The sequence below is a fragment of the Hypanus sabinus genome, chromosome 5 (assembly GCF_030144855.1).
Source record: "Hypanus sabinus isolate sHypSab1 chromosome 5, sHypSab1.hap1, whole genome shotgun sequence".
Taxonomy (NCBI): domain Eukaryota; kingdom Metazoa; phylum Chordata; class Chondrichthyes; order Myliobatiformes; family Dasyatidae; genus Hypanus; species Hypanus sabinus.
This window is the reverse complement of record NC_082710.1, coordinates 146403745-146430987: the sequence shown is the minus strand read 5'-3', so window position 1 is coordinate 146430987 and position 27243 is coordinate 146403745. Positions and strand designations below refer to the sequence as shown.

The 27243-nt window shown below is 42.4% G+C and overlaps 1 protein-coding gene across 1 annotated transcript in view; it reads left to right on the top strand.

Moving 5' to 3' along the window:
- Positions 1-27243, top strand: part of cdc16 (cell division cycle 16 homolog (S. cerevisiae)) — a 74166-nt gene that overhangs the window by 38737 nt on the left and 8186 nt on the right. Inside the window, exons 12-14 of the mRNA XM_059970551.1 lie at positions 4667-4792; positions 17611-17763; positions 20064-20127. Coding sequence (XP_059826534.1) covers positions 4667-4792; positions 17611-17763; positions 20064-20127 — 343 coding nt within the window. The remainder of the gene's footprint in view (positions 1-4666; positions 4793-17610; positions 17764-20063; positions 20128-27243) is intronic.

Genomic DNA, 27243 nt, shown 5'->3' with positions numbered 1-27243 from the left:
CATACAAAGCTAGATCAGATTTTTGAGTAGATGCTCAAGATCGTTGAGCGTAGGTCAGTGGATGCCATCTATATCAGCTTTAGAAAAACACATGACAAGTTCCTTTGTGGCAGGGTGATCTAGAGGATTAAGGCACATGGGATCCATCTAGATGTAATAAATTGGATTCTGACTTGGTTTTGTAGTTGTCAGGGTGTGTTACTCTTACTCAAAATCCATCACCAGATGACACAATTATTGCAGGATTTGTGGATAATGATGAAGGTTATCAAAGGATTCAGTAGGATACAAACCAGATAGAGTTTAAATCCAGGCAAGTGTGAAGCAAATTTTGTGAAGGAAAATGTAAGAGGGAAGTGTACAATATATGGGAGGAGCCGTAGGAGCACTGATGTACAGTGTACAAGTCTATAGCTCCCTGAAAGTAACAACACAAGTCAATAATGTGGTAAGAAAGCACATGGTATATTTTCCTTCTTCATTTGGAGTATTGAGTATAAAAGGAAGTCACGTTGCATAGAAAACCTACAGCACAATACAGGCCCTTCAGCCCACAAAGCTGTGCCGAACATGTCACTGTAGAAATTATCTAGAGTTACCTATAGCCCTCTATTTTTCTAAGCTTCATGTACCTATCCAAGAATCTTTTTAAAATACCCTATTGTATCTGCCTCCACCACCGTCGCCGGCAGCCCATTCCACGCACTCACCATTCTCTGCGTTTAAAAAAACTTACCCCTAATATCTCCTCTGTGCCTACTTCCAAGCACCTTAAAACTGTGGCCTCTCGTGTTAGCTATTTCAGCCCTGGAGAAAAAGCATCTGACTATCCACATGGTCAATGCCTCTCATCATCTTATACACCTCTATCAGGTCACCTCTCATCCTCCGTGACTCCAAGGAAAAAAGGCCGAGTTCACTCAACCTGTTCTCATAAGGCATGCTCCCCAATCCAGGCAACATCCTTGTAAATCTCCTCTGCACCCTTTCTATGGTTTCTACATCCTTGTAGTGAGGCAACCAGAACTGAGCACAGTACTCCAAGTGGGGTCTGACCAGGTCCTATATAGCTGCAACATTACCTCTCGGCTCCTAAATTCAATTCCACGATTGTTGAAGGCCAATACACTATATGCTTTCTTAACCACAGAGTCAACCTGCGCAGCAGCTTTGAGTATCCTATGGACTCGGACCCCAAGATCCCTCTGATCCTCCACACTGCCAAGAGTCTTACCATTAATACTATATTCTGTCATCATATTTGACCTACCAAAATGATCCACCTCACACTTACAGTGGCATGCAAAGTTTGGGCACCCCTGGTCAAAATTTCTGTTACTGTGAACAGTTAAGTGAGTAGAAGATGAACTGATCGCAAAAAGTCATAAAACTAAAGATGAAACATTCTTTTCAACATATTAAGCAAGATTAGTGTATTATTTTTGTTTTGTACAATTTTAGAGTGGAAAAAAAGGAAAGGAGCGCCAGGCAAAAGTTTGGGCACCCCAAGAGATTTAAGCTCTCAGATAACTTTTACCAAGGTCTCAGACCTTAATCAGCTTGTTAGGGCTGTGGCTTGTTGGACAGTCTTCGATAGGAAAGGCCAGGTGATGCAAATTTCAAAGCTTTGTAAAAACCCTGACTCAAACCTTGTCCCAACAATCAGCAGCCATGAGCTCCTCTAAGCAGCTGCCTAGCACTCTGAAAATTAAAATAAATGATGCTCACAAAGCAGGAGAAGGCTATAAGAAGATAGCAAAGCGTTTTCAGGTAGCCGTTTCCTCAGTTCGTAATGTAATTAAGAAATGGCAGTTAACAGGAACGGTGGAGGTCGAGGTCTGGAAGACCAAGAGAACTGCTTGTAGGAGTCCTAGATAGGCAAATCAAAGCCCCCATTTGACTGCAAAAGACCTTCAGGAAGATTTAGCAGACTCTGGAGTGGTGGTGCACTGTTCTACATGATAGAGTCATTAGAAGAAAACCTTTCCTGCATCCTCATCACAAAATTCAGCGTCAGAAGTTTGCAAAGGAACATCTAAACAAGCCTGATGCATTTTGGAAACAAGTCCTGTGGACTGATGAAGTTAAATATAACTTTTTGGCCACAATGAGCAAAGGTATGTTTGGAGAAAAAAGGATGCAAAATTTCATGAAAAGAACACTTCTTCAACTGTTAAGCACGGGGGTAGATCGATCATGCTTTGGGCTTGTGTTGCGGCCAGAGGCACGGGGGAACATTTCACTGGTAGAGGGAAGAATAAATTCAATTAAATACCAGCAAGTTCTGGAAGCAAACATCACATCGTCTGTAAAAAAAAAGCTGAAGATGAAAAGAGGATGGCTTATACAACGGGATAATGATCCTAAACAAACCTCAAAATCCACAATGGACTACCTCAAGATCGCAAGCTGAATGTTTTGCCATGGCCCTCACAGTCCCCTGACCTAAACATCATCGAAAATCTGTAAATAGACCTCAAAAGAGCAGTGCATGCAAGATGGCCTTTTGCAAGGAAGAATGGGGGAAAATCCCATAAACAAGAATTGAAAGACTCTTAGCTGGCTACAGAAAGCATTTACAAGCTGTGATACTTGCCTAAGGGGGTGTTACTAAGTACTGACCATGCAGGGTGCCCAAACTTTTCCTTCTGGCCCTTTTCCTTTTTTTGTTATTTTGAAACTCTAAAATATGGAAATAAAAAAGTAATCTTGCTTAAAATATTAAAGAAATGTGTCATCTTTTACTCGCTTAGCTATTCACAGTAACAGAAATTGTGACCAGGGGTACCCAGACTTTTGCACGCCACTGTGTCTGGGTTGATCTCCATCTACCATTTCTCAGCCCAGTTTTGCATCCTATTGATGTCCCTCTGTAACCTCTGACAGCCCTCCACACTATCCACAACACCCCTAACACTTGTGTCATCAGTAAATTTATTAACCCTACTGCTGCAAAAATCTTTGCCTCACCTGGAGGATCTTGCCTTTGATAAGGTTCTGCACGGAAGGTTAGTTAGTTAGTTAGGAAGGTTCATTCGTTAGGTATTAATATTGAAGTAGTAAAATGGATTCAACAGTGGCTGGATGGGAGATGCCAGAGAGTAGTGGCGGAGAACTGTTTGTCAGGTTGGAGGCCGGTAACTAGTGGTGTGCCTCAGGGATTTGTACTGGCTCCAATGTTGTTTGTCGTATGCATTAATGATCTAGATGATGGGGTGGTAAATTGGATTAGTAAGTATGCAGATGATACTAATGTAGGTGGTGGTGTGGATAATGAAGTAGGTTTTCAAAGTTTGCAGAGAGATTTAGGCCATTAGAGTGGGCTGAACGATGGCAGATGGAGTTTAATGCTGATAAGTGTGAGTTGCTACATTTTGGTAGGAATAATCCAAATAGGACATACATGGTAAATGGTAGGGCATTGAAGAATGCAGTAGAACAGAGTGATCTAGGAATAATGGTGCATAGTTCCCTGAAGGTGGAATCTCATGTGGATAGGGTGTTGAAGAAAGCTGTTGGTATGTTGGCCTTTATAAATCAGAGCATTGAGTATAGGAGTTGGGATGTAATGTTAAAATTGTAGAAGGCATTGGTAAGGCCGAATTTGGAGAATTGTGTACAGTTCTGGTCACCGAATTATAAGAAAGATGTCAACAAAATAGAGAGAGTACAGAGAAGATTTACTAGAATGTTACCTGGGTTTCAGCACCTAAGTTACAGAGGAAGATTGAACAAGTTAGGTCTTTATTCTTTAGAGTGTAGAAGGTTGAGGGGGGACTTGATAGAGGTATTTAAAGTTATGAGGGGGATAGATAGAGTTGACGTGGATAGGCTTTTTCCATTGAGAGTAGGGGAGATTCAAACAAGAGGACATGAGTTGAGAGTTAGGGGGCAAAAGTTTAAGCGTAACACGAGGGGGAATTTCTTTACTCAGAGTGGTAGCTGTGTGGAACGAGCTTCCAGTAGAAGTGGTAGAGGCAGGTTTGGTATTGTCATTTAAAGTAAAATTGGATAGGTATACGGACAGGAAAGGAATGGAGGGTTACGGGCTGAGTGCGGGTCAGTGGGACAAGGTGAGAATAAGCGTTTGGCATGGACTAGAAGGGCCGAGATGGCCTGTTTCTGTGCTGTAATTGTTATATGGTTATATGATCATGTGTGGTTCCAATCACCATTACAGGATGTGGAGGCTTTGGAGAGGATGCAGAAGAGGTTCACCAGGATTTTGCCGGGATTAGAGAGTATTAGCTATAAGAGGAGGTCGGACAAATTTGAATAATTTTCACTGAAGCTTCAAAGGCTGGGGAGCACAATGATAACACGATGAGAATCACAGATGTGGTAGATAGTCCAGATGTTTTTCCCAAAGTGGAGAGCATAAGTTTAAGGTGAAAGGGGGAAAATTTAAAGGAAATTTACGAGAAAGGTATTTTACACTGAAAGTGTAAGACACTGAAGGTGTCTGGAAAGGCAGAAGAACGGGTAGGGAATGGAGTAATATGCAGGCAGGGGGGTTTAATTAAAATGGGCATATCAGCACAAACATGATGGGCTGAAGGGCCATGTCCTTTGCTGCTGTACAAGCTTGCGACTTCTCTTCCTGATTTGTGTCGCGGTCTATGCTAATAGGCATTTGTTTCTAACAGAATTTATTTAACCTCCTCAGTAAAGCCACTACCCTTGAGAGAACCTATGGTCCGGCTTGGATCGCCTATGGCCATTCATTTGCAGTGGAGGGTGAACATGACCAGGCCATGGCTGCCTACTTCACTGCAGCTCAGCTAATGAAAGGGTAGGTGCTACTCCATACTACATTCAGTTAATGTCTTTAACACAACATGTCGTTGTTTGATGTCTTGATGAAGGGTCGTGGCCTAGAAATTCAGTTGTCCATTTCATTCCACAGATGCCGCCTGACCTGCCGAATTCATTAGCATTTTCCATGTGTTCATCCAGACTTCCAGCATCTGAACAATCTCTCATGTCTGTCTTATTGTTTGGCAACCTTTGATTTTACAATGCTGGTTTGAAGCCTCAGTTACTTTGTTGGCACGATCTACCAATGTGTTTCAGAAACTAATGTAACATTGTGTTTTTGAGAGAAAGTTTCTGCCAACCCTTCGCTAATGCAGTTGGTACTTGTTGGTACCACACTCTCCTGAGTCCATCAGCAGATGTGCTCTCACTTCCATTGAATTACAACTGTTAATCTGAGCCTATGTGCTTTTGCTTGGATGAAAGGCATTTGGGGCAGTGGTTAAAGAAAAGATGCATATCCTCGACAAGATGGTTCTGGTGCAGGAAGTGTGGAACAAGAAAAGACATTTGCAGAGAATTGGCAGAGAGAAGTAGCAAATGTACAGTCAGTGATCTATCTCAGTGACAGATCACATGAGCAAATGTCCAGAGTCAATGGTCCATCTCGGTGACACAACACAGGATCAAATGTCCAGTCAGTAACCCATTTCGGTGACACAACACAGGATCAAATGTCCAGTCAGTAACCCATCTCGGTGACACAACACAGGATCAAATGTTCAGTCAGTAACCCATCTTGGTGACACAACACAGGATCAAATGTCCGGTCAGTAATCCATCTATACCTCTCATTATTTTGTATACCTCTATCAAGTCGCCTCTCAAATCTTCTACGTTCTAGAGAAAAAACAGTACCAACTTATTCAAGCATTTCTTGTAACTCACGTCCTCCAGTCCTGGCAACATTCTTGTAAATTTCCTCTGCACTCTTTCAACCTCGTTTACATCTTTCCTGTATGTAGATGACTAGAGCTGCACAAAATACGCCAAATTAGGTCTCACCAACATCTTATACAATTTCAACGTATCGTCCCATCTCCTGTACTGAATACGTTGATTTATGAAGGCTAGTGTGCCAGAAGCTTTCTTTACGACCCTATCTACCTGTGACACCACTTTCAACAAAACATCTACCACACTTCTCAGTGCCCAACTGTTCACTGTGTAAGACCTACCCTGGTTGGTCCTGCCAAAGTGCAAAATCTCACACTTGTCTGCATTAAATTCCATCTGCCATTTTTCCAGCTGATGCAGATCCCTCTGCAAGCCATGATAGTCTTCTTCACTGCCCACAACACACCCAATCTCATGTCATCAGCCAACTTGCTGATCAAGTTAACCACATAATCATTTAGATCATTTTTATACATGACGAACAAAATTTTGAAAGGGATAGATAAGATAGAAGTAGGAAAGCTGTTTCCATTGGTAGGTGAGACTAGGACTAGGGAACATCGCTTCAAGATTCAGGGGAGAAGATTCAGGACGGAAATGAGGAATCCCAGAGAGTGATGAATCTGTGGAATTCTCTGCCCAGGAAGCAGTTGAGGCTTCTTCACTAAATATATTTAAGATACATTTAGATAGATTTTTTACATAGTAAGGGAATTAAGAGTTATGGGGAAAAGGCAGGTAGATGGTTCTGAGCTTACGGACAGATCAGCCATGATCTTATTGAATGGTGGAGCTGGCTCGATGGGCCGGATGGCCTACTCCTGCTCCTATTTCTTGTGTTCTTATGTAACAACAAGGACCCATTATTGATCCCTGTAGCACACCACTAGAAGCGCTTTTCCAAGTTGTCTTTGAAAAAAGTGGACATTAGCTGCGCTCCTGTCTTCTACGCCTCACCCACAGCTAGGGCAGATGCAAAAATTCTTGTCAGGGCCACAACAGTCACCTCCCTTGTTTTCCTTAGTATTCTGGGATAGATCCTCTTTGGCCCTGAGGACTTGTCCACCTTAAAGTGCCCAAGGATTTCTATCTTTTATGATGCAGATGTGCCCCAGAATATCAATAAATACCCACCATCCATCCCCAGCTCTCTGGCCTACAAGTTCTTCTGCCTGGTGAATACTAATGAGCTGGCCTCCACTTGATAGGCAGAAAAATCCAGAGTTTGGAGAAGGAAGTCGGAGGATCAGAATGGGAGTGCAGCGGGAGCCATCTTGAATTTTTCTTATTTTTGTCGGAGTTAAGAGAGGCGGGACTGCGCAGGCATGTGACAGCGGGCAGTGAAGCAGGGAAGATTTAAAAAGAGCAGAAATCCTGAATCGGTTTTGGTTTGGAGAAGGAAGTCGGAGGATCAGAACGGGAGTGTGGCGGGAGCCATCTTGAATTTTTCTTATTTTCGTCGGAGTTAAGAGAGGCGGGACTGCACGGGCGTGTGACGGTGGGCAGTGAAGTGGGGAAGATTTAAAAAGGACACAGCCTTATACAGCGGGCAGCAGAGTGTAGGCTTAAGGGCTTGGGCTCAACGGGCTTAGGCGGAAGCAGGCAAGGCAAGGTAGGTTTAGGTTTCAGTTTTTCCTGTTATTTGAGGAAAGGGGGAAGTATGAGTGTGAGGACAGCTTGTTGTTTTCGGTGTCGGATATAACCATATAACAATCACAGCACGGAAACAGGCCATCTCGGCCCTCCTAGTCCGTGCCGAACTCTTAATCTCACCTAGTCCCACCTACCCGCACTCAGCCCATAACCCTCCACTCCTTTCCTGTCCATATACCTATCCAATTTTACCTTAAATGACACAACTGAACTGGCCTCTACTACAGGAAGCTCATTCCACACAGCTATCACTCTCTGAGTAAAGAAATACCCCCTCGTGTTTCCCTTAAACTTCTGCCCCCAACTCTCAAATCATGTCCTCTCGTTTGAATCTCCCCTACTCTCAATGGAAACAGCCTGTTCACGTCAATTCTATCTATCCCTCTCAAAATTTTAAATACCTCGATCAAATCCCCCCTCAACCTTCTACGTTCCAATGAGTAGAGACCTAACTTGTTCAACCTTTCTCTGTAACTTAAGTGCTGAAACCCAGGTAACATCCTAGTAAATCGTCTCTGCACTCTCTCTAATTTATTGATATCTTTCCTATAATTCGGTGACCAGAACTGCACACAATATTCTAAATTTGGCCTTACCAATGCCTTGTACAATTTTAACATTACATTCCAACTTCTGTACTCAATGCTTTGATTTATAAAGGCCAGCGTTCCAAAAGCCTTCTTCACCACCCTATCTACATGAGACTCCACCTTCAGGAAACTATGCACTGTTATTCCTAGATCTCTCTGTTCCTCTGCATTCCTCAATGCCCTACCATTTACCCTGTATGTTCTATTTGGATTATTCCTGCCAAAATGTAGAACCTCACGCTTCTCAGCATTAAACTCCATCTGCCAACGTTCAGCCCATTCTTCTAACCGGCATAAATCTCCCTGCAAGCTTTGAAAACCCACCTCATTATCCACAACACCTCCTACCTTAGTATCATCAGCATACTTACTAATCCAATTTACCACCCCATCATCCAGATCATTTATGTATATTACAAACAACATTGGGCCCAAAACAGATCCCTGAGGCACCCCGCTAGTCACCGGCCTCCATCCCAATAAACAATTATCACCACTACTCTCTGGCATCTCCCATCTAGCCACTGTTGAATCCATTTTATTACTCCAGCATTAATACCTAACGACTGAACCTTCTTAACTAACCTTCCATGTGGAACTTTGTCAAAGGCTTTGCTAAAGTCCATATAGACTACATCCACTGCCTTACCCTCGTCAACATTCCTCGTAACTTCTTCAAAAAAATCAATAAGGTTTGTCAAACATGACCTTCCACGCACAAATCCATGCTGGCTACTCCTAATCAGATCCCGTCTATCCAGATAATTATTAATACTATCTCTAAGAATACTTTCCATTAATTTACCTACCACTGATGTCAAACTGACAGGTCTATAATTGCTAGGCTTACTTCTAGAACCCTTTATAAACAATGGAACCACATGAGCAATAAGCCAATCCTCCGGCACAATCCCCGTTTCTAATGACATCTTAAAGATCTCCGTCAGAGCTCCTGCTATTTCTACACAAACTTCCCTCAAGGTCCTGGGGAATATCCTGTCAGGACCCGGAGATTTATCCACTTTTAAATTTCTTAAAAGCGCCAGTACTTCCACCTCTTTAATTGTCAAAGGTTCCATAACTTCCTTACTTGTTTCCCACACCTTACACAATTCAATATCCTTCTCCTTAGTGAATAGAGAAGAGAAGAAATCGTTCAAAATCTCTCCCATCTCCCTCGGCTCCACACATAGCTGACCACTCTGATTCTCTAAGGGGCCAATTTTATCCCTCACTATCCTCTTGCTTTTAATATAACTGTAGAAACCTTTCGGATTTACTTTCACCTTATTTGCCAAACCAACCTCGTATCTTCTTTTAGCTTTTCTAATCTCTTTCTTAAGATTCCTTTTACATTCTTTATACTCCTCGAGCAATTCCTTTACTCCATGCTGCCTATATCTATTGTAGACATCCCTCTTTTTCCGAACCAAATTTCTAATATCCCTTGAAAACCATGGTGCTTTCAAACCTTTAACCTTTCCTTTCAACCTAACAGGAACATAAAGATTCTGTACCCTCATAATTTCACCCTTAAATGACCTCCATTTCTCTATTACATCCTTCCCATAAAACAACTTGACCCAATCCACTCTCTCTAAATCCCTTCGCATCTCCTCAAAGTTAGCCTTTCTCCAATCAAAAGTCTCAACTCTAGGTCCAGTCCTGTCCTTCTCCATAATTATATTGAAGCTAATGCTATTGTGATCACTGGACCCGAGGTGCTCCCCAACACATACATCTGTCAGCTGACCTATCGCATTCCCTAATAGGAGATCCAACACTGCCCCATCTCTAGTCGGTACTTCTATGTATTGTTGCAAAAAACTATCCTGCACACATTTCACAAACTCTAAACCATCCAGCCCTTTTACAGAATGAGCTTCCCAGTCTACGTGTGGAAAATTAAAATCTCCCACAATCACCACCTTGTGTTTACTACAAATATCTGCTATCTCCTTACACATTTGCTCTTCCAACTCACGCTCCCCATTAGGTGGCCTATAATACACTCCTATCAGTGTTACTACACCCTTCCCATTCCTCAATTCCACCCAAATAGTCTCCCTAGAGGAGCTCTCTAATCTATCCTTCCAAAGCACTGCCATAAGATTTTCTCGGACAAGCAAAGCAACACCTCCTCCTCTGGCCCCTCCTACTCTATCACACCTGAAGCAACTAAATCCAGGAATATTTAGTTGCCAATCACACCCTTCCTGCAACCATGTTTCACTAATAGCTACAACATCATAATTCCAGGTATCAATCCACGCTTTAAGCTCATCCACCTTTCTTACAATGCTCCTAGCATTAAAATAGATACATATAAGATACTCTCCACCTCCTCCTCTCTTTTCATCCCTAACAATTCATTCAAATTTATTATCCTTTTCTTTCTTCTCCCCTACATCTTTGGGCTGAGTGCATCCCTTCTCCATCACCTGCCTTTCCTCCCTCACACACTGTCTATTTACTTGCTCTACTGGTGAACTAACCTCCTCTCCCATGGTTTCCTCAAATTGATTCCCGCTCCCCCATCTTACTAGTTTAAACTCTGCCCTGTAGCCCTAGCAAACCTTCCCGCTAGGATATTGGTCCCCCCAGGATTCAAGTGTAACCCGTCCTTGTACAAGTCACGCCTGCCCCAGAAGAGGTCCCAGTGATCCAGAAACTTGAATCCCTGCCCCCTGCTCCAATCCCACAGCCACGCATTCATCCTCCACCTAATTCTATTCCTACTCTCACTGTCGCGTGGCACAGGCAGTAATCCCGAGATTACTACCTTTGCGGTCCTTCTTCTTAACTGCCTTCCTAACTCCCTATACTCTCGTTTCAGGACCTCTTCCCCTTTCCTACCTATGTCATTGGTACCTACATGTACCACGACCTCTGGCTCCTCACCCTCCCACTTCAGGATATCTTGGACGCGATCAGAAACGTCCCGAACCCTGGCACCAGGGAGGCAAATTACCATCCGGGACTCCCGATCACCTCCACAGAACCGCCTGTCTGAACCCCTGACTATCGAGTCCCCTATTACTATGGTCCTCTTTCTTCTATCCCTACCCTTCTGAGCTACAGGGCCGTCCTCTGTGCCGGAGGCCCGCCCACTGTCACTTCCACCAGGAAGGCTGTCCCCCCCAACAGTACTCAAACATGAGTACTCATTGTTAAGGGGTACAGCCACCGGGGTACTCTCTAGTACCTGCCTCTTCCCCTTCCTGACCGTGACCCACCTATCTGCCTCCCGTGGCCCTGGAGTGACCACCTGCCTGTAACTCCTCTCTATCACCTCCTCACTCTCTCCCTGACCAGGCGAAGGTCATCGAGCTGCAGCTCCAGTTCCCTAACTCAGTCCCTCAGGAGCTGCAGTTCGGTGCACCTGGCGCAGATGTGGACGTCCGGGAGGCTCTGAGACTCCAGGACCTCCCACATCCGACACCGAGAACAACAAGCTGCCCTCACACTCATACTTCCCGAAAAACTGAAAAATAACAAGAACTAAAAGATAAGCCTACTGTGCCCTCTTCCGCCTAAGCCCCCTGAGCCCAAGCCCTACACTCTGCTCCCGGCGCACTCCGCTGCCCGCTTCTTAAGGCTGCGTTCTTTTTATATCATCCCTCCTTCCCAGGCCTCCTCACGCGCCTGCGCATGGAAGGTCCTGGAGTCTGCTAACTTCCCGGAATTCCACATCTACCCCAGGTGCGCCGAGCTGCAACTCCTAAGGGATCGTGTTAGGGAACTGGAGCTGCAGCTCAATAACCTTCATCTGGTCAGGGACAGTGAGGAGTTACAGGCAGGTGGTCACACTGGGACCACGGGAGGCAGACAGGTGGGTCATGGTTAGGAGGGGGAAGGGGAAGAGTCAGGTACAAAGAGAGTACCCCAGTGGCTGTACTCCTTGACAGTAAGTACTCCTGTTTGAGTACTGTTGGGAGGGACAGCCTACCTGGGGGGAAGCAACAGTGGCCATGCTTCTGGCACAGAGTCCGGCCCTGTAGCTCAGAAGGGTAGGGAAAGGAAGTGGAAGGCAGTAGTAATAGGGGACTCGATAGCTAGGGGGTCAGATAGGCGATTCTGTGGTCGCAATCAGGAGACCTGGATGGTAGTTAGCCTCCCTGGTGCCAGGGTTCGGGATGTTTCTGATCACATCCAAGATATCCTGAAGTGGGAGGGTGAGGAGCCAGAGGTCGTGGTACCCATAGGTGCCAATGACGTAGGTAGGAAAAGGGAAGGGTCCTGAAAGGAGAATATAGGGGGTTAGGAAGGCAGTTGAGAAGAAGGACCACAAAGGTAGTAATCTCAGGATTACTGCCTGTGCCACGCGACAGTGAGAGTAAGAATGGAATGGGATGGAGGATAAGTGCGTGGCTGAGGGATTGGAGCGGAGGGCAGGGATTCAAGTTTCTGGATCATTGGGACCTCTTTTGGAGCAGGTGTGACCTGTACAAAAAGGACGGGTTACACTTGAATCCTAGGGGGACCAATTTCCTGGTGGGGAGGTTTGCTAATGCTACTGGGAAGACTTTAAACTAGAATGGTTAGGGGGTGGGAATCAATTTGAAGAGACTAGGGGAGATGAGGTTGGTTCACAAATAGAGAAAGCTTGTGGACAGTGTGTGAGGGAGGATAGGCAGGTGATAGAGAAGGGGAGTGCTCAGACAGAAGATGTAGGGGAGAAGGAAGAAAAAGATAATAAAGTTGATCGCATCGTTAGGGATAAACAGAGAGGAAGAGGTGGAAAGTTTCTTAAATGCATCTATTTTAATGCTCGGAGCATTGTAAGAAAGGTGGATGAGCTTAGAGCATGGATTGATACCTGGAAATATGATGTTGTGGCTATTAGTGAAACTTGCTATACCTATTGTAGCTATTATGGTTGCAGGAGGGGTGTGATTGACAACTAAATATTCCTGGATTTCGTTGCTTCAGGTGTGATAGAATCGGAGGCTTGTCCGAGAAAATATTACAGCGGTGCTTTGGCAGGATAGATTAGAGGGCTCATCCAGGGAGACTATTTGGGTGGAATTGAGGAATGGGAAAGGTGTAGTAACACTTATAGGGGTGTATTATAGACCACCTAATAGGGAGCAAGAATTGGAGGAGCAAATTTGTAAAGAGATAGTAGATAGTTGTAGCAAGCACAAAGTTGTGATTGTGGGAGATTTTAATTTTCCACACATAGACTGGGAAGCCCTTTCCGTAAAAGGGCTGGGTGGTTTGGAGTTTGTAAAATGGGTGCAGGATAGTTTTTTGCAGCAATCCATAGAGGTACTAGAGAAGGGGCAGTGTTGGATCTCCTGTTAGGGAATGAGATAGGTCAGGTGACGGATTTAAGTGTTGGGGAGCACTTCGGGCCCAGTTATCACAATACCATTAGTTTCAATATAATTATGGAGAAGGATAGGACTGGACCCAGGGTTGAGATTTTTGATTGGAGAAAGGCTAACTTTGAGGAGATGCAAAAGGACTTAGAAGGAATGGATTGGGACAGTTAGTTTTATGGGAAGGATGTAATAGAGAAATGGAGGTCATTTAATGGTGAAAGTTTGAGGGTACAGAATCTTTATGTTCCTGTTAGGTTGAAAGGAAAGGTTAAAAGTTTGAGAGCGCCATGGTTTTCAAGGGATATTGGAAACTTGGTTCGGAAGAAGAAGGAGATCTATAATAAATATAGGCAGCATGGAGTAAATAAGGTGCTCGAGGAATATAAAGAATGTAAAAAGAATCTTAAGAAAGAAATTAGAAAAGCTAAAAGAAAATATGAGGTTGCTTTGGCAAGTAAGGTGAAAATAAATCCGAAGGGTTTCTACAGTTATATTAATAGAAAAAGGGTAGTGAGGGATAAAATGGTCTCTTAGAGAATCAGAGTGGACAGCTATGTGTGGAGCCGACAGAGATGGGGAGATTTTGAACAATTTTTTTTCTTCAGTACTCACTAAGGAGAAGGATATTGAATTGTGTAAGGTAAGGGAAACAAGTAGGGAAGTTATGAAAACTATGAGAATTAAAGAGGAGGAAGTACTGGAAGTAAGGAATATAAAAGTGGATAAATCTCTGGATCCTGACAGGATATTCCCTAGGACCTTGAGGGAAGTTAGTGTAGAAATAGCAGGGGCTCTGACAGAAATATTTCAAATGTCATTAGAAACGGGGATGGTGCCGGAGGATTGGCGTATTGCTCATGTAGTTCCATTATTTAAAAAGGGTTCTAAGAGTAAACCTAGCAATTATAGGCCTGTCAGTTTGACGTCAGTGGTGGGTAAATTAATGGAAAGTATTCTTAGAGATGGTATATATAATTATCTGGATAGACAGGGTCTGATTAGGAATGGTCAGCATGGATTTGTGCATGGAAGGTCATGTTTGACAAATCTTACTGAATTTTTTGAAGAGGTTACAAGGAAAGTTGACGAGGGTAAAGCAGTGGATGTTGTCTATATGGACTTCAGTAAGGCCTTTGACAGGGTTCTGCGCAGAAGGTTAGTTAGGAAGGTTCAGTCGTTAGGTATTAATATTGAAGTAGTAAAATGGATTCAACAATGGCTAGATGGGAGATGCCAGAGAGTAGTGGTGGATAACTGTTCGTCAGGTTGGAGGCCGGTGACTAGTGGTGTGCCTCAGGGATCTGTATTGGGTCCAATGTTGTTTGTCATATACATTAATGATCTGGATGATGGGGTGGTAAATTGGGTTAGTAAGTATGCAGATGATACTAATGTAGGTGGCGTTGTGGATAATGAAGTAGGTTTTTGAAGTTTGCAGAGAGATTTAGGCCATTAGAAGAGTGGACTGAACGATGGCAGATGGAGTTTAATGCTGGTAAGTGTGAGTTGCTACATCTTGGTAGGAATAATCCAAATAGGACGTACATGGTAAATGGTAGGCCATTGACGAATGCAGTAGAACAGAGTGATCAAGGAATAATGGTGCATAGTTCCCTGAAGGTGGAATCTCATGTGGATAGTGTGGTGAAGAAAACCTTTGGTATGCTGGCCTTTATAAATTAGAGCATTGATTATAGGAGTTGGGATGTAATGTTAAAATTGTAGAAGGCATTGGTAAGGCCGAATTTGAAGTATTGTGTACAGTTCTGGTCACCGAATTATGGGAAAGATATCAACAAAATAGAGAGAGTACAGAGAATATTTACTAGAATGTTACCTGGGTTTCAGCACCTAAGTTACAGGGAAAGGCTGAACAAGTTAGGTCTTTATTCTTTGGAACGTAGAAGGTTGAGGGGGGACTCGATAGAGGTATTTAAAATAATGAGGGGGATAGATTGAGTTGACGTGAATAGGCTTTTTCCATTGAGAGTAGGGGAGATTCAAACGAGAGGACATGATTTGAGAGTTAGGGGGCAGAAGTTTAAGGGAAACACGAGGGGGTATTTCTTTACTCAGAGAGTGATAGCTGTGTGGAATGAGCTTCCTGTAGAAGTAGTAGAAGCCAGTTCAGTTGTGTCATTTAAGGTAAAGTTGGATAGGTATATGGACAGGAAAGGAATCGAGGGTTATGGACTGAGTGCAGGCCAGTGGGACTAGGTGAGAGTAAGCGTTCGGCACGGACTAGAAGGACCGAGATGGCCTGTTTCCGTGCTGTAATGGTTATATGGTTATATTTACCATCCGAGAGAAAAAAACACTTATAGAGCAATACAGCATGGGATGCAGTGAAATGTTGTTAGGTTGGCAGTACGGTTGAATGCTAATGAAAATGCTAACCACCTTGCTCATCCAGTTGGTACCGTTTCTTGAGTTTGGCCCATAACCTGCTATACCTGTTTCAACCAATTCACTGTGTGTGTGCACTATCCTCTGGATGAAACTGCTGCACCTCCTTTTAAATCTTATCCCTCTCACCCTTAATCCTTGGCCCCCTAGTTTTGGACTTCCTTACACCAAGGAAAAATCTGCTACCATCCACCTTAACTCTTTAATTTTAAACATAACTATAAGGTTACTCCCCATTCTCCGATATTCCAAGGAATATACAGTCAGCCCTCCTTATCCATGGGTTCTGCATGCGCGGATTCGACCAGCCGCAGATCAGGAAAACCCGGAAGTTCTCTCTCCAGCATTCGTTGTTTGAGCATTGTTCGCCTGGCGTTCGGTTGCTACTTCGTTTCTGTGAAAAAATGACTCCTAAAAAGCAATTAAGTGGTCAAAACAATTCCTCAAATGCTAAGAGGGAGCATAAAGTGCTATCTCTCACTGAGAAAGTAGAAATCTTAGATCTTTTGAAAAGTGGCTTGTCGCTTGCCGAAATGCTCCTCAGCCCTCAACCTCCACAGACCCTGACTTTAGTATTATTGAGCCTCTTCCAAAGTGTCCTTATTCCCTAAACAATACAGCCTTACAACTATTTACATAGCATTTCCATTGTATTAGGTATTATAAGTACTGTAATCTAACCTAGAGATGATTCAATGTATTACTTGTGTCTGAGCTTTGTTCACTTCGTGTCTCGGTCATTCGCAACTTGTGGTGTGAGTGAGAGGAAGGAGTTTAAGGCTAGTAAGGGATGGCTGGATTGCTATGTAAAGTGCTACAGCCTCAAGAACTTAAAGATCACGGGAGAATCGGGATCGACTGATGCCAAAGCGGCATCAGCTTTCCCAGAAGAGCTACGATGGTTGCATCTGTACTGAGCATGTACAGACTTTTTTTTCTTGTCATTATTCACTAAACAATACAGTATAACAACTATTTACTTAGCATTTACATTGTATTAGGTATTATAAGTAATCTAGAGATGATTTAAAGTATACAGGAGGATGTGCATAGGTTATATGCAAATATGCCATTTTATATAAGAGACTTGAGCATCCACGTGTTTTGGTATCCAGTGGGGGTCCCAGAACCAATCACCCGCGGATAAGGAGGGCTGACTGTAGACAGCCTGGCCAACCCGGTCCTCTAGTCATGCCACCGTCCATGTAAATCCTTTCTGCTCATTTTTACTTATTTCAGTTTTAAATGATTGTGCCCACGTTTTTGTAGTAATATCCCCTTGCTTGTAACTCTTTGCTAATGGAAACATGGCCAAAAATGTTAATACTTCCCTTGCCTTTGGAATCTTAATCTAGTAAGCATGCTCAGCTTGTGTTTGCATCACAAACTGGAAAAGCTAATTGTGTGAAATCTTTGAATTTGATGTTGAGCCTTAATGGGTGCAGTGTACTGAAGTGGAAAATGACTTTGCACTTTCTTTGAAAGGTGCAAGTACAAAGAGACGTCACTTACTTTAATTACCTTCAAGACAGCATTAAATTCCAACAACGTTAGATAAACTGATAAATACCTGCCCTGTCACTAAGCTAGGAATGCTGGAGGAAATCAGCCAGTGAAAGAAGCCATATTTGTCTTGTTATTTGAAAAATCAAAACACTCAGTGAAATTAGTAATTTGCATCAATACTATGATTACCAAATTTCAGATTTTAATTCTTTAATGTGTTTGTAGCTATTTGTACATTCCCTGTCTTTGTCATTGCTTTTAAATCAGTCAATAACCTAAAGAATTAAATAACTAACAATTCCTCAAACATTTTGTGCTGTTGGCTAATCTGTGATGTCTCCATTTATTTGCACGTGATGTGTATGTTTCCTAGAAGACACTGTGCTGTTAACAATGATGAATTCTGTTACCCACAGGTGTCATTTACCAATGTTGTACATTGGCCTTGAGTATGGACTGACCAACAATTCCAAGCTGGCAGAGAGGTTTTTTAGCCAGGCCCTGAGCACAGCACCAGAGGACCCTTTTGTTCTTCATGAGATGGGAGTGGTGGCTTTCCAAAATGCAGAGTAAGTAGGTTCAAGCTTAGCAGAATACAGGTCTGCAGTGATTAAATTCTTCCAGAAATTCAGAACCTATGAACTTAACTATGAGGGTTTTGGGCAAATGGAAAAATGCAATTGAACAGAATCAGGATAAGCAAGAAAGAATGGTAATATGGTGAGATAAAATGGGGTGGTAGCTTTATGTGGGAGGCACAAATGTTGGTGTCTTTCTGTGCTGTATATTTAAAGAACATACTTGAATTGAGGTTACAGTGGATGTTACTAGTTTAGTGGTGGCTGGAAATGACAGCATCAAGTCTAGCCTGTTGTAATTTTCCTCTTTATGCCCAACAGAGGGGAATGTTCCCCATTCAAGAACTAGTCTGATTCTCGTTGTGTTATTTTTTCTGGTTCTATTTTGTTAAATGAATGCCTGAATGATAAAGATCAAAATATGCCCCAAAACTTGCTTGCCCATTCCAGAAGATAATGAAAGTAGGAAGCCCACCTTCCTTCATATGGAGTTCTTGAAAAGAATAGCAGATAAAGAAGTATTAGAAGTGGTCAGGGTGTAGATATCATTGCAACAGCAAGCAGATGTTTGGGTAAGTTTATGAATAAGAAAGGTTCAGAGGGATAAGTGCAAATGGAACCAGATTAGATGGGAATCGTGGTTAGGATGGATCAGTGGGTGGAAGAGGCTGCTTCTGTGCTATATTACTCTATGACATGTTGAAATGCAGAAGTGGACGTTACAAAGTGGAGAACCAAAAGTTATTTTGGACTTAAGCACATTCCATTTCAAGCTAGAAATGCAAGATTGTGAATATGGAGGCTGTTGTTCATGCTCAGGGCAGTGACCATTTTTGGCAATCATTAGGGATAGCTGTAGAGCTGTCTATTATTTGTCTATAAGATGGCCGAAACATTCTCTTATACCTGAAAAGTCACCTGGTTGAGTATGTTATTGGTCTGACACAACCCTGGGATGAATTAGGATAGGTCTTACTAATAGATGTTTTCTTTCATTCTGTGGAGAGATTGCCTGAGATTTTCAGTAACGTTCTCCACACCAAGAATTTGTAGTGGAGCTGGGTCTCAGTTGATATTGCTGTGTTTCCATATCCACTAACAGGAGTCTGGTGATAGCGTGAGGTGGGAGGAACTTCTTATGGAACATTGTTGCTGGCAGGATTTGTTGGGCTCAATGATGTGCTGTTCTTTCTGCTCTTCATTTCTACATTTTGCATCAATGGGAGAAGTAGCTATAATTACTGTTGCTGATGATACAGCTTAGTGAAAGAAATGAGGAAAAGGCACAAAAAGCTGGGAAGAAATAAAGTGAAGTGCAAGAGGGAAATGCACAAAGTCCAAGGTTCACTAAGAATTTTTTTTCTAATTCACATGGTTTCTCTAATTCCACAGAGAATCAAAATACACATGTTCTAAACAAACTTAAATTGCATCTTGAGAGTTATATTTTCTTATTTCGCAACCAAAAAAAATGTGATTAAATGTAGAAAAAGCACTCAGGAAATTTAAGGGGAAATTACCTGAGGACTGAGCAGGAGACTAGGGACTAATTTGAAAGTTCTTTCCAAGAGCTGCTGGTAAAGGCATGATGGTCTGAATAGCTGTGAAATGCTATGAGCATTATCAGAGAACTGCCCATTGGCCAGATTGTTTAATGTGACAAGGCAGTTGAAGCCCTCTGTTGGTTGGTGTCTACCGTGGATGTTGCATCCCAGCTGCCTACGTGATAAGCAAGTCAGGGCAGGACAATTTGGAGAGTAAACTGTTGCCCATGTAGCAGGCTGCCCCTCCCCACACAGCTGATGAATTTAAAGGAGTTAAACTCAACATGGGACTCTAGCTCTGGATTTTCCCACTGGGTTTACTCCTGTAGTCTTCACCATGAGTGGGTTTAACCGCAAGGCAGTGGAGGTTTGACATCAGAGTTTTCCTTCTAGATGAGCTGCCAACCACGGCTAACGAGCCCCATCTGCCCTAACGCACCACTAACCTGCCTTTGACCTGTCAGTTGCAACAGTTCCACCGAGCTTAGTGCCTCAGCCATCCCCATTACCACCCCTGCTATGACAACCTTAAGGAACCCACAAGACTAGTTCACACAAAACAGTCATAATTTGAGATAGTGATCAGCTCGATACTAGTGATGCTGGATCCTGTCAACTAGTGAGATAAGATACTTTTGATCTAAAAACAGTTTTGAAAATATTGTGGCTGGATGAATGGACTTATTGCAAATGTTTTAATTTACCTACTTTTAGTTGCTAAAATGAGTTTTAACAATCATGTTTCAGTTGGAAGACTGCGGAGAAATATTTTCTAGACGCATTAGAAAAAGTGAGAGCAATTGGAAATGAGGTAAAGAATGCTATTTTGTTTCTCATTTCTGATTATCAATGTAAACAGATCTGCTGGGTGTAACTTGAGTGCTTATTGTTAATTCGATCTGACTGTTGATGGTGTTTCTGACGTGACTGAAGTTAAGATTGAGTGGAATGCAAATACTTGAAAGGTAATTAGGATTAGTGTGACTTTATTCAACAAAAGTCATCTATTTGATTAACTATAAACCTTCCAGGCAGAGCTGATCTTGTGAAAAATGTAAGACATGCATTTATAATCATTTCGGTTTAAGTGCTACATCTGAAAGATCTGATGAGGTCATTAATTGAAACACTTTTACGGTGATAAAATACACATTCTCACCAGACCTTACTTAGCTTTCACATTGTCTTCTCGCTGTCCATTTTCCCACTGACTTGTAACTTGACTGAGCCTTGTTCCTGTGGCAATGCAAACCTACAGTTGCATATACACAGTTCACAACCACATTTAATGTTGACCATAAGACACAGGAGCAGAATTGGGCTATTTGATCTATCAAGTCTACTCTACATTCCATCATGGCTGATTTTTTATTCCTCTCAACCCCTTCAACTTGCCTTCTCCCATAACTTTTGACACAGTTACTAATCAAGAACCTATCAACCTCCACTTTAAGTATACCCAATGACTTGGCCTTCACGGCCATCTGTGGAAATGAATTCCACAGATTCCCCACTCTCTGGCTAAAGAAATTCTTCATGGTCTCAATTCTACTATTCCATAGCTGTGCCCTCTGGTGCGAGAGACCCCCACCATAGGAAAGATCCTTTCCACATCCGCTCAATCTAGGCCTTACAGTATTTGCTAGATTTCAATGAGATCCCTCCTCCCCACCCCACCAATTCTCTAAATTCCAGTGAGTACAGGCCCAGAGCAATCTTACGCTCCTCGTACATTAACCCTGTAATTCCCAGGATCATTCTTGAGAACGTTATCTGGACCCTCTCCAATGCACAGTACATCTTTCCTTAGATAAGGGGCCTAAAACTGCTTCCAGTATTCCAAGTGGGGTCTGACCAACACCTCAGCATTGCATCCTTGTTAATTTTAATCCTGCATTGCCTCTTTTCATTCTTTTTATCAAAATTGACTGTTTTCTATTTCTATAAATTAAATTTCATCTGCTAACTCTCTGCCCACTTAATCAACCTATGAAGTTTCTTCACTGTCTTTCTTGCATTTTGCTATACTGATTGTTCATAAAGTTTAAGGAAGTGATTTTATTACAATAGTTTGAAGCTAATTTCTCCTTTGGCTTGAAGGGAAGTAATTAATTTGTTCTCACATTATTAAAAATACCAAAGTTTCCCAGAATCTGCCACAGCTATTCACAAGTGATTTATCTGGTTGCCTTCCTGCAAGTCATTGCAACTGAATTATGTGTCATACTATTTCACACTACAAGTTGCCAAACTTCCTGTTGTTGTTGCATGTTAAGCAGGAATTTGTGTAATGTACACAAAAAGTTTCATCATGATATTCTATTACTTTTATCACATCTTACTGGAATTATAAAACAAATTCAGCAGATGCTGAAAATCCAAAACAAAACACACAAGAAGAACTCAGGTCAAGCAGCATCCGTGGAAATGAACAAATAGTCAATGCTTAGGGCCAAGACCCTTCCTCAGGATCTTACTGAAATTGCCTGCCATTGTGAGACAGTTCCTGGTATTACTGTCAGACTCCCTCCTTGCAGAATTTTTGCTGCTGTTTTCTCATATTTTGCTACACACTGTATTGCTGAAAGCTATTCAAAGTATACTGTATCTTTAAAGTAAAGTAAATTAAATTATACTTGTTTCCAATTATAAATACTGGAATACCACAGAAACACACATCACATCTTCATCAGCTAGAAAAATGTCCAGACTTGTTCAGGGAAATATGAACCATGCTGGAAGAGTGAATATTTTTGTAAGAAATTCCCAAGCAGTGAAAAAGCAGAAGTCAAATTTGTAGCTAAAATTAAGTAAAATTTGGGACAAGTCTGGAGCAAAACAAGAGGATGCCTTTGCATAACCCACGCTTGTTTCCCTGAACTGTTGCTGGGCTTCATGTTTTCCTAGCTTTGTGGACATCATAAGACCATAAAACATTGGAGCAGAGTTAAGCCATTCCGTCCATCGAGATTTATTATCCCTTTGACCCCCATTCTCCTGCCTTGACCCCATAACCTTTGGCACCCTTTCTAAGCAGAACCTATCAACTTACACTGTAAATAAAACAAATGACTTGGCCTCCACAGCTGTTAGTGGCATTGAATTCCACAGATTCACCACTCTCTGGCTAAAGAAATTCCTCCTCACCTTTGTTGTAAAGGGAAGACCTTGTATTCTGAAGATATGCCCTCTGGTCCTAGACTCCCTCACTACAGGAAGCCCCTCTCCATATCTAGGCCTTTCAATATTCAGTGGGTTTCAGTGAGATTCTGCTCTCTCCCCCCCCCCCCCACAATTCTTCTAAATCCCAGCAAGTACAAGCCTAGAGCCATCAAATGCTCTATTGCTATACTCCCTGCTTTTACAGTTGCCTCTTCCATCTCACCAAAACTCTGCAACTACAGGTATATGATCTGTCATTGTCTGACTATTGGCTTGCTCTGCTCTTTAGTCCATGTTGAAAGTCAAGGTGATTTCCCCACTGGCCACATGTGTTGAGATCCCAGCGCGCAGCTGAAAGGCAGGACAGGATGCTACCTTAGGTGTTTTAATATCACTGGCATATGTCATGAGATTTGTTAACTTATTGGCAGTGATACAATATAATATTTTAGAAATATAGAAAAAATAATCAATTACAGTAAGTACAGTTGCAAGAAAAAGATTGTGAACCCTTTGCAGTTACCTGGTTTTCTGCATTAATTACTCATAAAATGTGGTCTGATCTTCGTCTAAGTCACAATTATAGTCAAACACAACCTGCCTAAGCTAATAACGCACAAACAATTGTACTTCTCATTAATGCTGAGAACACCATTTAAACAATCATAGTCTAGGTTCAAATAAGTATGTGAACCTCTGGGGTAATGTTTCTACAAAAGCTATTTGGAGTCAGGTGTTGCAGTCAATGAGATGAGATTGGAGGTGTGGGTTGCAGAGGTGCCCTGCCCAATAAGAAAAACACACAAAGTCAGGTTACTGACAGAGCCTGCTCCTCCAAAAAAGATCTGTTTATGTGCATCATGCCTTGGTCAAAACAACTTTCAGAGGATCTTAGAATAAGACTTGTAGAGGTGCATGAAGTCTGAGTGTTCAGCAGTCCACAGTAAGAGAAATTGTCTACAAATGGAAGAAATTCAGTACTGTTGCTACTTTCCCTGGGGGTGGGCATCCTGCAAAGATCTCACCAAGAGCACAACATGCATTGCTGAAGGAGGCGATAAAGAACCCAAGGATAACAGCAAAAGACCTTCAGAAATCTCTAGAACTTGCTAAACTCTCTGTTCATGTGTCCACTATAACAAGGACACTGAACGAGAATGGTGTTCATAGAAGGAACCACGGGGGAAACCACTACTCTCCAAAAATAATATTGCTACATGTCTCAAGTTTGCAAAAGTCCAGCTGAATGTTCCGCAATGCCTCCTGGACAATGTTCTGTGGACAACTGAGACAAAAGTTGAACTTTTTGTCAGAAATACACATTGCTATGTTTGGAGGAAAAAGGACACTGCACACCAACACCAAAACCTCATCCCAACTGTGAAGCAAGGTGGAAGGAGCATCATGATTTGGGGCTACTGTGCTGCCTCAGGGCCTGGACAGCTTACAATCGTTGAGGGAGCAATGAATTCAAAATTGTGTCAAGACATTTTATAGGAAAATATCAAGGTTGCAGTCCATCACCTGAAGCTTAATAGAAGTTGGATGATGGAACTAGACAATGACCTGAAACACAAGAGTAAATCAACAACAGAATGATTTGAAAAAGAAGAAATTTTGTGTTTTGGAATGGCCAAGTCAAAGTCCTGACCTTAATCCAATTGAGATGCTGTGGCATGACCTGAAGAGGGCTGTTCATGCAAGGTTTTGCAGAAATTACAGTGGAGGACACTTCTAATATGCCGAAGAAAGATGATATGGACGCGATGAGAAGTGGGGACCTCGATACAATAGCTATCACTAAAGAGGTAGTGTTGAGCAAACTTGTGGGCCTAAAGATAGACAAGTCCCCTGGTCCTGATTGAATGCATCCCAGGGTACTAAAAGAAATGGCAGAGGGTATAGTTTAGGCTTTTGTGATTAGAAAAAGGCTGAGTGTCATGCCACTATTCAAAAAAGGATGTAGGCAAAAGGCGGGTATCTATAGGCCAGTTAGTTTAACACTGTGGTTGGGAAAATGCTTGAAGCTAACATTAAAGATGAAATAGCAAGGCATCTGGAAAGAAGTGAATCCATCAGGCAGACACAGCATGGATTCAGCTAAAGTAGTTCCTGTTTGACAAACTTATAAACACAGTGGATAGAGGGGAAAAGATGGACGTTATTTACTTGGATTTGCAGAAGGTGTTTGATAAAGTGCTACATAAAAGACTTATTCATAAGATAAGTATGCATAGAGTTGGAGGTTATGTATTAGCATGGATAGAAAATTGATTAATTAATAGAAAGCTGAGAGTTGGGTTACATGGGTGTTTCTCTGATTGGCAATCAGTGGTCGTTGCTGGGCCCACAACTGTTCACAATATGCATTAACTATCTGGAAAAGGGGACCAAGTAGATTATATCTAAGTTTACTGATGACACTGCATTAAGTAGAAAAGCAAATTGTGCAGAGCAGATGGAGAGTCTGCAGAGAGATATAGATAGGTTAAGTGAGTAGGCAAGGGTCTGGTAGATGGAGTACAGTGTTGGTAAATGAAGGTCATCCACTTTGAAAGGAAAAATAGATCAGCTCATTATTTAAATGGTAAAAAATTGCAGCATGCTGCTGTGCAGAACAGAAGAACTTGAGAGTGTTTGTGCATGAATCGCAAAAGGTTGGTTTGCAGGTGCAGTAGGCTATTAAGAAGGCAAATGGAATGTTGGCCTTCATTGCTAGAGGACTAAATTTAAGAGTAAGGAAGTTATGGTACTGGTGAGGCCGCATCTGGAGTACTGTGTGCAGTTCTGGTCTCCTTACTTGAGGAAGGATATACTGGCTTTGGAGGCTCACCAGGTTGATTCCAGAGATGAGGGCATTAGACTATGAGGAGAGATTAAGTCACCTGGGACTGTACTCACTGGAATTCAGAAGGATGAGAGATCCTATATGAACATACAAAATTATGAAAGGGATAGATAAGATAGAGGCAGGAAAGTTGTTTCCTCTGGTAGGTGAGACTAGAACTATGGAACATAGCCTCAAGATTCAGGGGAGTAAATTTAGGATCGAGATAAGGAGGAACTGCTTTTCCCGAAATAATGATGGATCTGTGGAATTCTCTGCTCAATGAAGCAGTGGAGGCTACGTCAGTAAATATATTTAAGACCAGGTTTGGATAGATTTTTGCATAGTATGGGAATCAAGGGTTATGGGGAAAAGGCAGGTAGGTGGAGATGAATCTGTGGTCAGATCAGCCATGATCTTACTGAATGGTGGAGCAGGCTCGACGGGCCAGATGGCCGACTCCTGTTCCTATTTCTTAAGTTCTTATGTAAATATTGATGAACTGAAACAGCTTTGTACGGAGGAATGCTTTAAAATTCCTCCTCAGCTTTGTGCTTGTCTGATCGTCTGATCAGCAGCTACAGGAAACACTTGGTGGAGGTTATTGCTGCTAAAGGAGGTCCTACCAGTTATTTTAAAAAAAGGGTCCACATATTTTTTTCCAGCCTGGGCTGTGAATGATTAAAAATGTGTTCAATAAAGACAAGAAGAGTGTAATTGTTTGTGTGTTATTAGTTGAGGCAAACAGTGTAGCTCATTCATGTAGCCATGCAAATTTCACTTAAAAGTTTGCAATCAAGCCCGCGTCCATCACTTCCACATTAGCAACATTCTCTGAGTGAAGAAGTTTCCCTGTAATATTTCACCTTTCACCGTTAACCTAAGAACTCTAGTTCTAGTCTTACCCAACCTCAGTGGAAAAAGCCTGCTTGTGTTTACCCTATCTATACCTCATACTTTTGTATACCTCTATCAGTTCTCCCTATCATGCCCTCTGTGTGGTTTCCGTAAGGGGAAATCTTGCCTGACAAATCTGCTGGAATTATTTGAGGAAATAACAGGCAGGGTAGACAAAGAGTCCGTGGGTGTTGTTTACTTGGATTTTCAGAAGGCCTTTGACAAGGTGTCACGCATGAAGCTGCTTAACAAGATAAGAAGCATGGTATTACAGAAAAATGCTAGCATAGATAGAATATTGGCTCACTGACAGGAAGCAGAGAGAGGGAATAAAGGGAGCCTTTCCAAGTTGGTTGCCGTTGGCTAGTGGTCTGTAGGGGTCGGGGTTGGGACTGCTTCTTTTCACATTATGTATTAATGATTTGAATGATAGAATTAATGACTTTGTGGCTAAGATTGCAGACGGTACAAATATAGGAGTTGGGTGATGAGCCACTTGATGCAGGATATCCAACTTCTCACCTCCTCTAGAGATCACAGTAGTTAAGTGGCTAGTCTAAGTTGAGTTTGTGGTCATTGGCGACCTCCTTCCTGTTCCCTCAGAATGCTCTTGGTGGAGTCTCTTATGAATAAGTCATCAAATGTACAGTACTGGTGATTAGATACCCCCTTGTTGGAGATAGTTATTGCCTGAAACATCTGTGGAACAAATTTTGTTTACATTTACCAACCCTTGTGTTGTGTGGGGCTTGCTGCATGCAGGTGCCGGTTGCTTCATTTGGTGATTTGAGCGTTGTGCCATCATTGCCTAACAGCATATTTCTGACATTTGGGAAGGAGGTCATTGTCAAAGCAAACAGCTGAGGGTTGTCTCTGAAGTACTGCCCCGAGGAACACTGGCAGAGATATCCTGGGGCTGGGATGATAGACCTCCTGCACCTACAGCCATTTTCTTTGTGCAGTATGATCCCATCCACTGGAGTGATTTCTGCTTGATGCTGATGCTGTGAGAAACATTTCCAGCTTTGGAGAATGCTTGAC